The sequence below is a fragment of the Dermacentor variabilis genome, chromosome 8, assembly GCF_050947875.1.
Source record: "Dermacentor variabilis isolate Ectoservices chromosome 8, ASM5094787v1, whole genome shotgun sequence".
Classification (NCBI taxonomy): Eukaryota; Metazoa; Arthropoda; class Arachnida; order Ixodida; family Ixodidae; genus Dermacentor; species Dermacentor variabilis.
The window spans coordinates 133,203,483-133,220,431 of NC_134575.1; the positions used below are offsets into that span (position 1 = coordinate 133,203,483).

Consider the following 16,949-nt stretch of genomic DNA (forward strand, 5'->3'; position numbering starts at 1 on the left):
TTAACGTGCGCCTAAATCTTGGTACATGGGTGGTTTTGCATTGTCAAAATGCGGCCGCCCAAGGGCGGGATTTGATCCCACGGTCGCATAGCAGCGAAACACCAAAACAATTAGGCAACCACGGCAAGTTAGAACAAGTTCCAGACCACACAGACAACAATGGAAGGAGAAATGTTAGGTGTAGCATTACGAGCCTGGAATAGAGCCATGTGGAACAGAGAGGAAATGGCGACAGCAAAGGTACATGGCAAAGCTGGCGCGGCCATGTAACGCTTAAAACAGACAACCAGTTGACGTTTAGTGGGTGCCAAAATGGGTGCCAAAGGAAACGAAGCACAGTCAAGGACGGCAGAATATGCGGTGGCGTGATTAAATTACAAAATTTGCAGGTGTAATTTCGAATAAGCTCGCGAAAGACTTAGACATCGCGGGAGTAGAGAGGAGTTCTTCCTGCAGGGTAGATAAAATTGGCAAATGATGATGATCATCTCTCACAAACTTGGATCACTGCGTACGCGCCTCTGGGTGGGCGCCTACGCAATGGTGGGCGCGTACGTAATGAACAAAATAAAAGAACGTCGTAGTTTCTCCTCAAAGCTGAAGCATCGAGTGCGATAGCAATTTAGAGGACTCCTAGCTATACGAAGTATTTGTAGTTTATCGGCGTATTAACCTGCAAACGTAGGCACACTAACAAACTCACAAGCACGGTGTCACGCGCGCACAAGCAAACATGAGCACATCTCGCCCGATGACCGCGGAAACTCGCTGTCGAAACGCTGCAGTGAGGAAACGCGGCAGCAGCGGTGGGCGAATTGACCTTCGTGCGCCCCCTCGCATCAAGGCGAACTAAGTCGCGAAAACAGCGCAGACCAGACTTTGTACCGTTTGCAGCTGACGGAGTGGAAGGCGTCCCCCTTTCCTCCCCCCCCCCTGCGAAGCCTTGCGCGCTACGGCACGCTGCGTGTTTCCTCCCCGCTTTCGTCCGTTGCTTGTGCGAGATTGGGCCGCGATCGCCGGCTCCCCCTCGCAAGCCTTCGCTCGCACATACAGCATACGGTGCGCGCCGACCATTTTGTCGCCCTTGAGCTTTATACTGAACTTCATTGCAACGGCGACGGCCGATAAGTGGTGTCGGAATAAAATTCTGAATGCTCGCACACACCGGCGTTCCACGCGTGTCAGCATGGAGGCCACAAGGAAACTTTTCGCATCGCCATAAGATGGCAGACCGCGTCCCTACAAAAAAAAAAGAAATAAAGGACATGAGAGAAGGCCCCAGTGCTGCATGACCCGTTTCTCGATATGCGTAGGCGCCAGCGCGCAATGCATTTCGGTAGCCATGCGCAGGCTTCGCGGTGGCGTCGCCAGATGACGTAAATTGTTTAAAAGGAAGCCTGCGCGCGAAAGAGAGCGGAATCCTACTGTAGTACATCCCTTCTCGTGTAACGCTTTTCGATGCTAGCAATACGTTGTTTCGCTATGTTGTTTAGATGCTGGACCCAATACAGTCGACAGTCATCGAGAGATGTCTTGTGCCGTATGTTTTTTTTTTTCTTAATTCGGTAACATGTGTAGGAGAATGTGAAGAAATAGCCAATAGATGCGTTTAAGTCAACCTACGTCTTATGGATTACTTTGCTAAACAAAATAAACCCCGCCAAAAAAAAAGAAACACAACAACGCGTCCGCGTGCCAGCCGACGCAGCAGTATTTAATATAAACACCGTCAATACAAGCCCAGCTTCTCGCACGGATAATGGGTAGCCACGATCTCTCCTCCGACGTGCTACGAACTCTACACGCCCATCCTCTCTCCTTGTCAAGCCCAAACCTTCGGCTTCGAACTTATGTAAGACGCACATTGCACCCTAAGATGAGGCTTGAGTTGGAGACCGCTGCAATCCCAGCCACAGCGACACGATTTGACACGCTTTTTTTATTTCTCTGCCTTTCTTTTGTTTATGTAATGACGTTGTAGAGACAAATCACACAAGTACCCGCTTGATTTCAACGCGGTTATTTGTCATTTCCCGACATTCTCCTTACCGTTTGGAGAATGTCGGACGTCATCAATAAAATAGGCTAATAAATTGATGTGTACGAAACTATTAATTTATTTGTGTCATACAATACAATTATACGGTAGCAGCATAACGACGTATATCAACGTGCATTTGTGCAATTCGACTAAAGCTTTTCGTTACATTTTATTTCTTGGTGACAATCAGTTTGGACAGCCACTCGCAGACAAGAAAGACACTCCGATCGGCCATGTATTCCCGCTCTCATAGGCACCAGAATTTGTTTTGAATCCCTAGGTGAAACATTGTATTGTAGGAGGAAGACTGATAATGTTTAAATATATGTGCACCTGTCACGTGGATGTTGCAGGGAGTGACGGAGTCGGGAGACGCAGGCGAGCACAGCAAACAGACTTTACTAAGAGCAAACTCAAAATAAAACATTCAAGATGTATCTCAAAGCTCAACTGACAAAGACAAAACTCCACACTTGTGTAGCATAAATATGTCCTTATTCTCTCCTACGTTTGTTCTTAGCGCTTTCCGCGCGAAAGTCTGGCAACCCTGGCCTATGGCCGCACGCTTACAAAAAGAACTTTCTTACAAAATTCAGTCGCGGTGCGCTTTTTCAAGTCCGATGTGCGTCGGCTCTTGGTCACCATCAGTGCTCCCGCCGACTCCGCACGTTTTGCTTCCTTGGTATCGGCCGGCCAGCTCATCCGTCTCGGATGCCGGCGTCCTGAATTATGTCGGTGATGTCGCTCAGGCCTGCCTGGCTAGGCCTAACGCCGGGCTCCGCCGGGCTCTCCGAGTGCGGACGACGAAAAGCCCCGGGGACTATCGTCCGTACTGGTCTGCCGAAGAAGGGGAATTAACTTCCTAGAGTGCCCGGCACTGCCGTGGGAGACTGCAGCAGGTCCACGGAGCCTCACTAGAACGTCGCCGAGATCGACGGCCACACCCTGGGTCGCCAGCGTCACGGGCCTGTCCGAACCTCCATGGGTTCCGTCGCCCGTACGAAGCTGGCGCTCCAACCTTCTTGGCCCTGAGCCACGTCGATAATCCCACCTTGGCGCCTCTTCTCCCACGATCACACCTCGGGTCACGCGCCTGGAGGGCTCGTGCTGTTCGGACCGGTCGGCGCACATCGTCCTCTTCTTTTCTTTTTGTGTCCCCTGCCTTTAGATATGACATAGGGCCCCTTTTCAGAAGCTTTTTTTTTTTCAAAAAGCTGCCTTCTGTCGGTCTTTGTGGTGGCGAATTTGACTCTCCCGCTGTGACTTGGGTGCTTTTTCTTCGCGTTCTCGTGGCTCACACACATCACCACACTGTCACGCATATTTCCCCACATGCAGAGTTCACAACGTTTGCGAGTCCATTGTTCTCACCACTTTACACATGTGCACTTAATCGTCCGCGTTACACTCTTGACCTTTCTTCACTCCAACGCCCTACTCATGAAATCCACCCTAGTACTACTATAGCCCACACGGCGCTATTTCTGTCAGCCCTGGGAGGTCTGTAAACACTTCCTCGAACTTATGAATCAACTTCTTTAACATCTCTACTTGTATTGCCGCTAGAGCTTGGTTCGCCCTAACCCTCTCTACCCCCAAGGCCTTCTCACCAATATAACTGTGCACTTCCCCGTGGTCTTTCCCTTCTGCAGTCATCATGTAAACTCTAGTCTTCTGCTCGTTCTTCCCCCTTTCTATCTCCTTCTTCTGTTCATACTTTTTTACATGTCCCTTAGTTACCTTCGTTTAGCATACATCACATGACTTCACATAGCACTTCGCGTCACTGTGCACCCCGATTCAAAAAACTCTTCTGTGATCCTTTCTTATGCGTTCCTTACTTCTTTGTGACCTGCTTTATCACTATCGTGCCCTATCCTCAGTATTGTGTCCCTCAGCTCCTTCGGGATCATCAACTGTAGTACTTCCTGACCTGAACTGAACGTACAGTTCCGGAATAATAGGTCATAAACTCCACCACTGTCCTACTCCTTTTCCTTCGCACCAGTTTTCCTATCTTTAGCTCACAGTTTTTTATTGATTCATCTTTGTTCGGAAGTTTTCAAATTCTGCAGCCGTTACATTTAATCCCTTAATGGTTCTAACCTGCAAAGCTGTCGGGGGTTTGGTCTTACTATTGCTTGCTCGTGTCTTTGCTGCAGCAGCTACATCTGACTCTTGCGTCCCCTCTATTTGCGTTTTTGAATGTTCTTTCTTTTCAACGTCCTTCCTTTTTCTCTTCCAACTTGGATCTGGGTCGTGTGCTCTCCTTACCCCAGGTACATTTCCCACAATCAAATCACAAAGGGGTCCTCCACACATCTAGCTGTGACTAGCCCTGTAACAAAGGGTGTCAACATTCGTCATCCGTGCCAGAGGCACGGATGACGAATGACGATGACGTCATCCGTGCCTCTGGCAGATATTTAAAGGACTTATCTACCAAGATTACTGGTTTAAGGTGCCTGGTCATGCTTTCTGGTGGCACTAGACTCCACCTCACTAAAATGGTATTGGTTGCCGTGTCTCTCAAGACTGTAGCTTTGCATCCTTGTTCCTTGCCTTCCACTACAGGCATGTCCTGCTCTATGTGTCCGTCCTCTCTTGACCTCACGAAGCATGCCGATTTATCAATGGACCTAGTCCTGCATTCGTCTGCCTTGTGACCTTTCTTTTGGCACAACTGGCAAACCACCAGTGTTTCGGGACGATTATCTCTCACTCGGCCGTTCAGCGCTGCATGACCTAACCGGGTGCACAGAAAACATTTCCCGGGTTCCCTTCGTCTACTGATTTGACCCTGCTTCTTCATTTCTCCGTGTGATGTTGTGCGCGCATCATTGTCCCTCTTTCCTAAATTTTTCAATCCCCGTGCCTCTACGAACTGATCTGTTTGTTCTGTCATCTGCTCCACAGTTTGTAGTTTTCTCTCCTTGAGGAATATCGTCAAACTGCTGTTACACCTGGCAAGAAACTGCTCACCCACGATCTTGTTGCGAACCCCTTGATACGCTTTGTCCGTATCGGAGAGCTCTATCCACCTCTCAAAATAGTTCGTTAGCCGACACGCGAAAGGCTTGCCTGTTTCTGAGTCTTCAGGCTCATGAGACCTAAACTTCTCTCGGAACCGTTCGGCGGTAAACCTGAATCTTCGCAATAAAGTTTTCTTTACCTTGTCATAGTCTAATGACTCCTCGGCTGGCGTACGCCCAAACGCACTAAGAGCCTCGCCCACTAAACATACACTCAAGGCGTTAGCCCACTCGCTTCTCTCCCAGCCTTGCCCATTTGCTATTTTTTCGAACCGATGCATACGCATCTAGGTCATCCCTCCGCTCATTGAAAGGTGCCATCGATATCCTAGGGCAAATCTGTTTCGGCCTGGAAGCAGGGGAGTCGGATGACGCCGATCCAGGAGTACTCGTGCCTTCACGAGAGCCCATGCCCATCTCTGCTAACCTTATCGTCAATTCTAAAATTTTTTTCTCGTTTCTGCTCTTCACACGTTCGTGCTGCTCGTGCGCTCGTTCGTGCTTCGTTTCTTTTTCTTGTTGAGCACATTCGAAGAACTTCATCGTCTTTTCCTTTCACAGGTTCAAATCTTTGGCTATCGCCTCCAAACGTTCCCACTCGATCTATAAACCAGCAACATCAGTAACAGGGCGGAAATATAATCCTGGAAATAACCTGGGTCGGATCCTATCTTGGGACGTATCCTAGAAGGGATTCTATCCTCGAACGTATCCTAGTACGGATTCTATCCTGGGTGGTGTCCTCGTACGGATTCTAACCTGGGACGTATCCTAGTAATGATTCTATCCTGGAACGTATCCTAGCAAGGATTCTATCCTGAGACGTATCCTAGTAAGCATTATATTGTCACGTGGTGGTGACGTTAAGAACACAGTAGCAATACTGTGAAAGGCAAAACTAGATTTTATTGGGCGAACCTGTGCCCACAAAACAGGCTACACTTATAGCACACAACGAAAGCGGCGAACAGAGTCGGCGATCGTCGAAAATCTGATCAGCAGGTCAAGCGCGTCGGCTTTTATAGAGCAGTCGTCGAAAGTTCCAGACTAATCGTTTGGACCAGCGTGCCTTCCACAAAGTTCTACACCATTCGCGTTACACAATGAAATCAGATAACACAAGGTTCGGCGACAACAGACAGCCGGGTAGAAGCATCGATAACTTTCCAGAAACGTCGGATACATGCAGGCGCGTCCGTCGCTGTGCGATTACAGTTGTTAAGCGGCGAAAGGTGGTCGCCCGATAAAGATAAGCACACGTGTCAATACCCCCCACTTAAAAAGCATCGACCCGATGCTGCATACAAACGAAAGTAATAAAGAAAAACACCCGTAGCAAAGAAAGCAATAAAATAAGGAAGTTCGTCAGCCTCCGTAAAAGGGTTTCAGACGCACCACGTGGACCACATCAGATCGTGCGCGGCGCCGCTGTGAATGCGAAATTCCGTCTGGCACGACCTCATAGTCCAGTGCGCCAATACGTCGAATGACCTTGTAGGGTCCGAAATAGCGGCGCAATAGTTTCTCACTCAGACCTCGTCGGCGGATCGGTGTCCAAACCCAAACACGGTCGCCGGGCTGGTACTCGACGAAGCGTCGTTGGAGGTTGTAGTGTCGGCTGTCGGTCCTCTGTTGGTTCTTGATCCGTAGGCGGGCGAGCTGTCGGGCTTCTTCGGCGCGCTGCAGATAGCTAGCGACGTCAACATTCTCTTCGTCAGTGACGTGGGGCAGCATGGCCTCGAGCGTCGTTGTCGGCATCCTGCCGTGAACCAGCTTAAACGGCGTGATCTGTGTTGTTTCTTGCACTGCCGTGTTGTAAGCGAAGGTTACATACGGCAGGACCGCGTCCCACGTCTTGTGCTCGACGTCGACGTATATTGCTAGCATGTCGGCGAGGGTCTTGTTCAGGCGCTCCGTCAGACCATTCGTCTGCGGATGGTAGGCAGTCGTCCTCCTGTGGCTTGTCTGGCTATACTGCAGAATGGCCTGGGTGAGCTCTGCTGTAAAAGCCGTTCCTCTGTCGGTGATGAGGACTTCTGGAGCACCATGTCGCAGCAGGATGGTCTCGACGAAAAATTTCGCCACTTCGGCTGCGCTGCCTTTTGGTAGAGCTCTAGTTTCAGCAAAGCGGGTGAGATAGTCCGTCGCCACGACGATCCACTTATTCCAGGATGTTGACATCGGAAACGGCCCCAACAAATCCATTCCAATCTGCTGGAATGGTCGGCGAGGAGGTTCGATCGGCTGTAGTAATCCTGCTGGCCTTGTCGGTGGTGTCTTGAGTCGTTGACAGTCTCGGCATGTCTTGACGTAACGGGCGACGTCGGCGGTCAGACGCGGCCAGTAATACCTTTTCTGTATTCTCGACAGCGTCGGGGAGAACCCCAGGTGCGCAGCGGTTGGATCGTCGTGTAGGGCGTGCAGTATTTCTGGACGCAGCACTGAGGGTACAACAAGAAGGTAGCTGCCGCGGACTGGTGAGAAGTTCTTCACGAGCACGTTGTTTTGTAGTGTGAACGAAGAAAACCAGCGCTTAAATGCCCTAGGGACAACGTCTGTTCCCTTCCAAATACTCGACGAGGCCTTTTAGCTCCGGGTCTGCTCGTTGCTGTTTAGTGAAGTCTTCCGCGCTTATTATCCCAATGAAGGCGTCGTCGTCCTCGTCGTCTTGCGGCAGGGGATCGATGGGGGCGCGTGATAAGCAGTCGGCGTCGGAGTGTTTTCTTCCGGACTTGTACATTACCGTGATGTCATATTCTCGTAGTCTGAGGCTCCACCGCGCCAGCCGTCCTGAAGGGTCCTTTAAGTTAGCTAGCCAACACAACGCGTGGTGGTCGCTGACGACTTTGAATGGCCTGCCATAGAGGTAAGGGCGGAATTTAGCTGTAGCCCAAATGATGGCGAGGCATTCCTTTTCAGTCGTAGAATAATTGCTTTCCACTTTCGACAGCGACCGGCTAGCATACGATATCACCCGTTCAAGTCCTTCTTTCCTCTGAACTAGGACGGCACCGAGGCCTAGGCTACTGGCGTCAGTGTGGATTTCGGTATCGGCGTCCTCGTCGAATTGTGCAAGTACCGGCGGCGACTGCATGCGTCGTTTGAGTTCTTGAAATGCCTTGGCCTGCGGCGTTTCCCACTTGAACTCGACATCACATTTGGTTAGAGGTGTTAGCGGCTCCGCGATGCGTGAAAAGTCCTTGACAAAGCGCCTATAGTAGGCACACATGTCAAGGAATCTGCGCACTGCCTTCTTGTCGGTTGGCTGCGGGAACTTTGCGATGGCAGCTGTCTTCGGTGGGTCGGGGCGTACTCCTGATTTGCTGATGACGTGGCCTAGAAACAAAAGCTCATCGTAAGCAAATCGGCACTTTTCCGCCTTCAAATTCAGCCCTGATGACTTGATGGCCTCTAGTACTGTCGCAAGCCGCCTCAGGTGATCGTCGAAATTTCCGGCGAAGACGACGACGTCATCCAAGTAAACGAGAGAGGTCTGCCACTTCAATCCTGCTAAAACCGTGTCCATCACGCGCTGGAACGTTGCAGGCGCCGAGCACAGTCCCAATGGCATAACCTTGAACTCGTAGAGGTCGTCTGGGGTGATGAAGGCCGTCTTTTCGCGATCTCTTTCGTCGACTTCTATTTGCCAATAGCCAGACTTGAGGTCCATTGACGAGAAGTATTTAGCGTTGCAGAGCTGATCCAGTGCGTCGTCTATCCGTGGGAGAGGGTATACGTCCTTCTTCGTGATCTTGTTCAGACAACGATAATCGACGCAGAAACACAGGGTTCCGTCCTTTTTTTTCACCAAGACTACAGGAGATGCCCACGGGCTTTCGGACGGCTGGATGATGTCGTCGCGCAGCATTTCGTCGACTTGGTGCCTTATAGCTTCGCGTTCTCGCGTCGAAACTTGGTATGGGCTCTGGCGGAGAGGTCGAGCGCCCTCTTCGGTTATTATGCGATGCTTTGCGACTGGGGTTCGTCGAATCCTTGATGACGTCGAAAAGCACTCTTTGTATCGTCGAAGTAGACTTCTGAGCTGTTGTTGCTTAATCGCCGGGAGACTTGGATTTCTGTCGAAGTCTGGCTCGGGAACTAAGGTCGTCGGGGTAGATGCGGCGGAATCCGAGAGGACAAACGCATTGCTGTTTTCCAGAATTTCCTCGATGTATGCGATCGTCGTGCCCTTGTTGATGTGCTTGAACTCGTGGCTGAAGTTCGACTTCGACTTCAGGTCGATGACTGCGCCGTGTTGGTTAAGGAAGTCCATGCCGAGAATGACGTCTCGTGAACACTGTTGGGGGATAACGAAGGTGACAGGGTAAGTGCGGTCGTGAATGGTAATTCTTGCCATGCACATTCTTGTCGGCGTAATCAGGTGTCCTCCAGCGGTCCCAATTTGATGGCCTTCCCATGCAGTCTTAACCTTCTTTAACTGGACGGCGATGTGTCCACTCATGACTGAGTAATCGGCGCCTGTGTCGACAAAGGCGGTTACTGCGTGGCCGTCTAGAAGCACGTCGAGGTCGGTGGTTCTTTGTCTTGCATTGCAGTTGGGTCTTGGCGTCGGATCACGGCTGCGTCGTGTTGAACTGAAGCTGGTACGTCGCATCGTCAAGTCGTCTTCCGTCGGTGTAGTCTTGACTTCCTGACTTCCTCGGGACGGCGGCGTGTCGTTATTATGTCGTCGAGATGGTTTCTTCGGCGTCTTCGTCGGTGGCGAAGGATCTTCGTCAGTTCGACGAACAGCAACCGCACCTCCATCGGTTTGCTGCCTTTAGTTTTCCAGATATGGGCTCGCTGAACGGCCCCGGGCTGGGCCAGTGTATGGTCGGCGCTGCGGCGACAGGTAGCGGCCTGGTGATGGCGAACGCGATGGTCGTCGAGAGCTCCACTGAGTAGCGGCGAGGTAGTCGGCGATATCCCGGGGTCGTTCACCTTGCTGCGGGCGCGGAGCGTTCACAGCGAAACCTCGCGGTCCCATCTCCCGGTATGGACATCGTCGGTAGACGTGACCCGCTTCTCCGCAGTGGTAGCAGAGCGGGCGGTGGGCAGGAGCGCGCCAAATGTCCGTCTTCCTCGCGTAGGGGCGCTGGACGACGGGTGGTCATGCTGGCTGCGGCGGCGGCGGACGACGAAACTGCGGCATGACAGGGCCTTGGCGCGGTCGCGGAGGGGGACCTTGACGGCGCGCGACGGCGGCGTAGGTCATCGCTTGCGGCTCAGGCTGCGGCGATTCAGGGGCTACTCCAAGCTGTTGTTGGAGCTCCTCACGCACGGCGTCGGCAATCGCAGCCACTTGAGGCTCTGATGATGGGAACAGCTTTTGTAGCTCCTCCCGCACGACAGCTCGGATAGTCTCCCGTAGATCGTCGGTGGCCAGTGATTGAACCCCGGCGTAGTTTGTATAGTTCGTGCGGCGATCGAATTGCCGGTTCCGGATCTCGAGTGTCTTCTCAATGTTCGTCGCCTCACGAAGAAACTCTTCGACGGTCTTCGGTGGGCTTCTTACCATCCCGGCGAAAAGTTCCTCCTTTACACCACGCATCAGTAAGCGGACTTTCTTCTCCTCGGCCATATCCGGGTCGGCGTAGCGGAAGAAACGGCTCATTTCTTCCGTAAAGATGGCGACGTTCTCGTTTGGCAGCTGCACTCGGGCATCCAGCATAGCTTCAGCCCTTTCCTTGCGCACGACGCTTGTAAAGGTGCGTAGGAAGCCGGTACGGAACAGGTCCCACGTGGTCAAGGTCGATTCCCTGTTCTCAAACCAAGTTCTGGCGGTGTCTTCTAAGGTGAAGTAGACATGCCGCAGCTTCTCGTCGGAATCCCAGTTGTTGAATGTTGCGATTCGTTCGTAGGTCTCCAGCCTTGATTCCGGGTCTTCAGTCGCTGCTCCATGGAAGGTTGGTGGGTCCCGAGGTTGTTGTAGGATAACGGGGGACGCTGGGGCAGCCATTGGGGTTGTCTTGACCACGATCTTCTTTGTCGTCTCAGGTAGAATTCCGTGCTCTGGAGGCAGTCCTTGCAGTCTGCGGGTAGCACGCTGGTCTTGGGCGATGTTGGTTCTGTCCTCGGGCTTCGGGCTTGGATCGCGGCTTTGCGGGGGCGTTCGGTACATGAACGCACAAGCACCTCCACCAGATGTCACGTGGTGGTGACGTTAAGAACACAGTAGCAATACTGTGAAAGGCAAAACTAGATTTTATTGGGCGAACCTGTGCCCACAAAACAGGCCACACTTATAGCACAACGAAAGCGGCGAACAGAGTCGGCGATCGTCGAAAATCTGATCAGCGGGTCAAGCGCGTCGGCTTTTATAGAGCAGTCGTCGAATGTTCCAGACTAATCGTTGGGACCCGCGTGCCTTCCACAAAGTTCTACACCATTCGCGTTACGCGATGAAATTAGATAACACAAGGTTCGGCGACAACAGACAGCCGGGTAGAAGCATCGATAACTTTCCAGAAACGTCGGATACATGCAGGCGCGTCCGTCGCTGTGCGATTACAGTTGTTAAGCGGCGAAACGTGGTCGCCCGATAAAGATAAGCACACGTGTCAAAATTCTGGAAGGCTCGCCACTTTGCGTCACGCGGATGTTGCGGGGAGCGATGGACTCGGGAGACACAGGCGAGCACAGTAAACAGATTTTACTAAGAGCAAACTCAAAATAAAACACTTAAAATTTAACTCAAAGCTCAACTGACAAAGACAAAACTCCCGACTTGTGTAGCCTAAATATGTCCTTATTCTCTGCTACGTTTGTCCTTAGCGCGTTCCGCGCGAATGTCCGGCAACCCTGGCCTATGGCTGCACGCTTACAAAAGGAACGTTCTTACAAAGTTCAGTCGTGGTGCACATTTCCAGGTCCGATGTGCGTTGGCTCTTGGTCATCGTCAATGCTCCCGCCGACTGCGCAAGTTTCGTTTCCTTGGTATCGGCCGGCCAGATCCTCCGTCTCGGATGACGGCGTCCCGAACTATGTCGGTGACGTCGCTCAGGCTTGCCTGGCAAGGCCTAACACCGGGCTCCGCCGCTGACTCTGCGAGTGCGGACGACGAAAAGCCCCGGGGACTATCGTCCGTGCTGGTCTGCCGAAGAAGGTGGATCCACTTCCTGGAGTGCCCGGCACGGCCGTGGAAGGCTGCAGCAGGTCCAGGGAGCCTCGCTCGAACGTCGCCGAGGTCGACGGCCACACCTTGGGTCGCCGGCGTCACGGGTCTCTCCGAACCTCCATGGGTCCCGTCGCCAGTACGAAGCTGCTGCTCCAACCTTCTTGGCCCAGAGCCACGTCGATAAACCCACCTTGGCGCCGCTTCTTCCCAGATCACACCTCGGGTCACGCGCCTGGAGGGCTCGTGCTGTTCGGACCGGTCGGCGCACATCGTCCTCTTCTTTTCTTTTTGTGTCCCCTGCCTCTTACATATGACAGTACCCACAAACAACCGTCTAATTATCTATTCGTTTAAATACTGCACACAAAAAATCAAAGACAAGTATTTACGAAAAATTTCACGCGGCGTTCGAAATATGTTTCCAGTTTTTTTTTTAGCTCTTGTCTTTAGCTGATGAATAAAACAACCGATTTGACCAACGGTGCTGCTCAGACGAGCGAATGATTGTCTGAACGTTGTTGTCAGCTAATGCAGTAATCGCTTAAAATTCAACTGTTTGGATTCGCACTTGCTCAGTTTATGTTTATCGCTTTAGCATTCTCAGGGTACCTCAAGCTCTTTTCGGGGGCTTCATATGTAGTTGTATGTACGTATGTTTGTTTCCATCTAACCATTTTTCCTCCTATCTGGATTACTTGGTAGCTCAGGGTCGATTAGAAAGCGAACCGCGCTGCTGTGCTGAGGTTGCAGCGTTCGAAAGCAACAGTCGGAACAAATGGGTCATCAAGAACGTAGCAATGTGTACATATGTCGGTACATATGTCGGCGTACAATGTGTACGCCGACATGGATCATTGTAGATGCCTGGCTGGGTAGGGCCGGTGTTCAAAGAAGCGTTTTAACTCCTACTTGTAGCACTGGTTGTGTTCCACGTGATTTCTGCTGGTTTTCAATGAACCTATTTAATTGCAACTTTCGTCAGTGGGTATCAGTAAGTAAGTGTGTGCCACTCTGTAATGAAAGTATCTGAATAATATTCTGATGCTGATATGGGCCAATACACATGTGCCACTAGGAATCTGCCACTCTACAATGACAAAAAAGATCTCTTAAATTTCCCTGATGCTGCGCATAATCGAAACCACGTCACAAGCGCTCCTGAAGAACTGCAATCCGATGCTTTAGCTGGCTGATTCAGTGCAGAGGGTGTATGCTGTTTTTCAATGAACGTCGCGCCAACTTGGGCCAATAACTATGTGCCATTGGTGTGCGTAAAGCGAGGGAAGGATCATCATTGTTTGCCTGCACAAGCACGCCACGCTCATTGTCTCGAAGATCACGAGCGGAATTCTGAAGAGCACCAGTAGACGGCGCCGTGGGTGCAAAAAGATGCGCGATAGAAGAGACCAGTTGCCGCATCACGTCTCTTAGCGTTCGAACGCAGCATGCGCCATGTGCTTTTGATGCCACAGGCAGGCTTCGCGGCATCGACTCCATGTACCGCCTAGTTCTCAAGCAAGCGCGAAAAAGGTGTCCGCCTGCGTGTACGCATCATAAACAACTAATTTGGATTTTGGCACGGCGTTATGTCGCTATAATAACCTAAAGCTAAACGCATTATCGTTGACAGCCATCGTGAAGTGGGCTCTGCCAAAGGTTTTTTTTTTGTTGAAATCTGCTCTAACATTTTCGATTTATTTTAAATACCAGGTTATTTGTGTACACTTAAAGAAAAACAAAACAAAACTGAAAAAAATTATGATATTTGAGATTTATACGATGGATACGGTCTGAGAATGCTCGTTTTATCATTTGATGGAATGAAGCACTTGAAATCCCTATTGTTTATGGTTCCACCAGTGTTTTCGAAATTACCAGTGATTTTAATTTTTCGCTCTTCAAATTGCGTTAGAAAGGCCTAACTGAAACTGTGCTCATTTTCAGGAATACCCAAATGCGAAATTCACATCTGGAATGCGACGGTGGGCGAAGGACCGTCGCAAAATTGCAAAAGAGAGTACGACTACTTGTGTCCAAGGAAAAGGCATTATCAAGTTTATGAAAATACTTGCTTATAATACATTTGTTTATTCGTTTTGGAAATTTCATGATCACATAAGAACAGCTTGTCTTTGTGTTAATATTGAGAAATAAAGGAACGATAAATTTTTGACGTTCAACTTAGAAGAATTTCAACACGTTCACCGCTGCGTCAAGTTGATTAGTCAGTAGTGGACAACACACAAAAATTATAGATAAATATATAAAGGCAGATTCAGCAGTCCTGTTTGAATGAGTACACTAAGCAGCTCCACTGCAGTACATTACTTCACATAACATAGCAAATCCAAGTAATTCTGCTGAACGAATTTTTACATAAATGATGCTAAAAGTTGGTTTTCCGTAGAACGCCCCTGTGCAATGCTTAGTAGATGTCTCTTTGTGCCCCTCCTAAGAGAGAAATGGACCTTCAACGGTGGTTCAGTTTTTTATGACATGACATTTTTTTTACTCCTCTACAGTAAAGAACTCAAAAGATGTTTACCACAACAACGGAAAATAAACAAAAGGAATTGTGAACAATGTGACCCTTTGTGCGGACACTTCAGCTTGACCGGAGACGTACGCTTTGTGTGCGCTAGAGCTACGCTGGAGCTCGGGGGCGGGTGCCGAGGCGAGCAGCATCACGATGTCGGAAATCTCAGAAGTGATATGCTAGGTCATTTACGATTGATGGTGTAGCACATTTGCATATTTGAGAATACTTGCAGGCTTAAATGATAATTACAATATCTATTTCTTTATTCATGCGGGACCCTAAATTTAACGTACCAAAATCATTTCGCAATGTTGGGAAGTAAAATTTCAAAATTTTTTCTTGCTTTACGAGCAATGCAAAGTCTAGGAGAGTACAGTAGCCATGCCATGTTGTTACAACCCCATTAACGTGAAGGGAAAGACGAAGAGTAATCTCAATCATTGCTTAGGTGAGGCAACAACTACTTCGAAGTATCAAATGATTTCGAATATGATGCGCAATGTTTAGGGAAATTTAATCTTATTTGCGGTGCACATTTTTTAATCTGCGTCACGGATCTTACGAATACGTTGTCTTTTACCAGAGATGGCTAGAAGAGGGAGGACGAAGGGCGCGTTTGCACGTTGAATCTCATCGTTTTCTGAATTGTTTGGTTATATTATTAAAGAAATAAATAAAAGCAAAGGTGAGCATTTCCCAATCTACCTCACTGACTCCACAGTCACACAATCTTGGGCCAGTGTAGACTAGAATACATAGGATGAGACGCACTTTTAATGTTTTCAACTTCCCTGTGTACATGGGGCATAATATGATTAAATAAGTGCAAAAATAGGAAAATAAATATGAAGTGCCTAAAGATACGTCGAACATACACACAAATATTTTCGCTGCATTACTCGTATAGATGCACGTCGATGGAGAAGACGCTTTTTATCTGACTAGCGCTCTCTACGTATAGTTGAGCACTTAATAACATTGCAAATATATTGCAAATACGTTTTGCTATTGTTACTGCCTCGGTGTTACATTTTCGTTGTAGTGGAAGGAGCTTCGCAGCAAGACGGAGCTCCGCCGCGGCCGCCAAATCATCGCTCTAGGCATTTTTACCCGTGGTAAAACTACGTCAGTGGCGGCCGCCATGCCAGCCGTCATCATGTCTCCATCCCGCGATACTTGGATCTTTTCTGACAATGATGACGACGACGTTTACTACTGGATTTGACTGTACGAGTGCGTGAGCGCACATTACACGATCATGTTTATAACCATATATATAACGTCATATTTTATCTAATTGGAAATGCGAAGGCCTAGTTCAATAGCAGCGAATGGGTTCTCACAAGCAGCTGCGTATGTAAGATGAAACTTCGCGAGTTGTTTGGCCAACCTGTAGTTTGCAGCGTGCCGCCAAGAAAGAACTTGCATCATGTGTGGAGATTTCCGAGTCGTACCTCGGGTGATATTCGGGTGATAGTCTCCCCTACCAGCCGAATCATTCTGCACGATATTGAAACCACATTGCCTGCATATTTAATGCAATGGGAGCCCAGAGATCCCCAACCGAACTTATACAAACTGCTGCTTGTCAAGAAGTGGCAAACGGAGACTTTCAAGCCATCTATTCTGTGAACTGTCCAGACATTTACCTTTCGGACGCATTCAACCCTATCCATCGCCATTGTCCTACTCCTAATTATCGCGATCCGAATGTTTGGAGGACGTCTGGTGGCAAGCCCATTTGCTTCCTATGTGGACGTGTCGGGCACATTTCAGGCTATTACCGAAATTCTTGCCCCTAGCCTTCGCGACAAGCTTCTCCGGTTTCTGCTATGCAACCCCAAGTCATCACCTGGTACCAGCCCTAGCTGAACCAGAAACATCCACCGACAACGCTACGACCGCTGCTCTTTACAGCCGCAGGCACACAGCACGGCGCTGACCATCTCGCTGACCTTCCCTACGCCGTTGCCCGTCCCCGTCATAATCATACCGTTTTCTTTGAGGAAACTGACGGATGCAGCTCCTGGAGGTGGTGGTGCTATTACGACTTGCCCTCAAATTCCTCTTTTCATGCTCACTTTCAACCAGAACCCGATCAACGTTGTAGTGGATGGCCTACGTGTTACAGCTTTGGTCGACACCGGCGCCCATATTTCTGTTATGAGCTCTCACCTCCGTTGTCAGTTGAAGAAAGCTATGACCTCTACCGCATTATGT

General features: G+C 49.8%; 1 protein-coding gene across 2 annotated transcripts in view; it reads left to right on the forward strand.

The window, feature by feature from the left end:
• The window catches only part of LOC142591281 (uncharacterized), a 99,943-nt gene extending 85,456 nt beyond the window's left edge, over positions 1-14,487 (forward strand). For both annotated transcript variants that reach the window (XR_012830434.1, XM_075703613.1), the window contains exon 5: positions 14,135-14,487. Coding sequence is in view for 1 of the 2 variants with exons in the window: in XM_075703613.1 (XP_075559728.1) it covers positions 14,135-14,268 (134 nt within the window). In the remaining variant the exon portion in view is untranslated. The remainder of the gene's footprint in view (positions 1-14,134) is intronic.
• Positions 14,488-16,949: the final 2,462 nt, after the last annotated feature.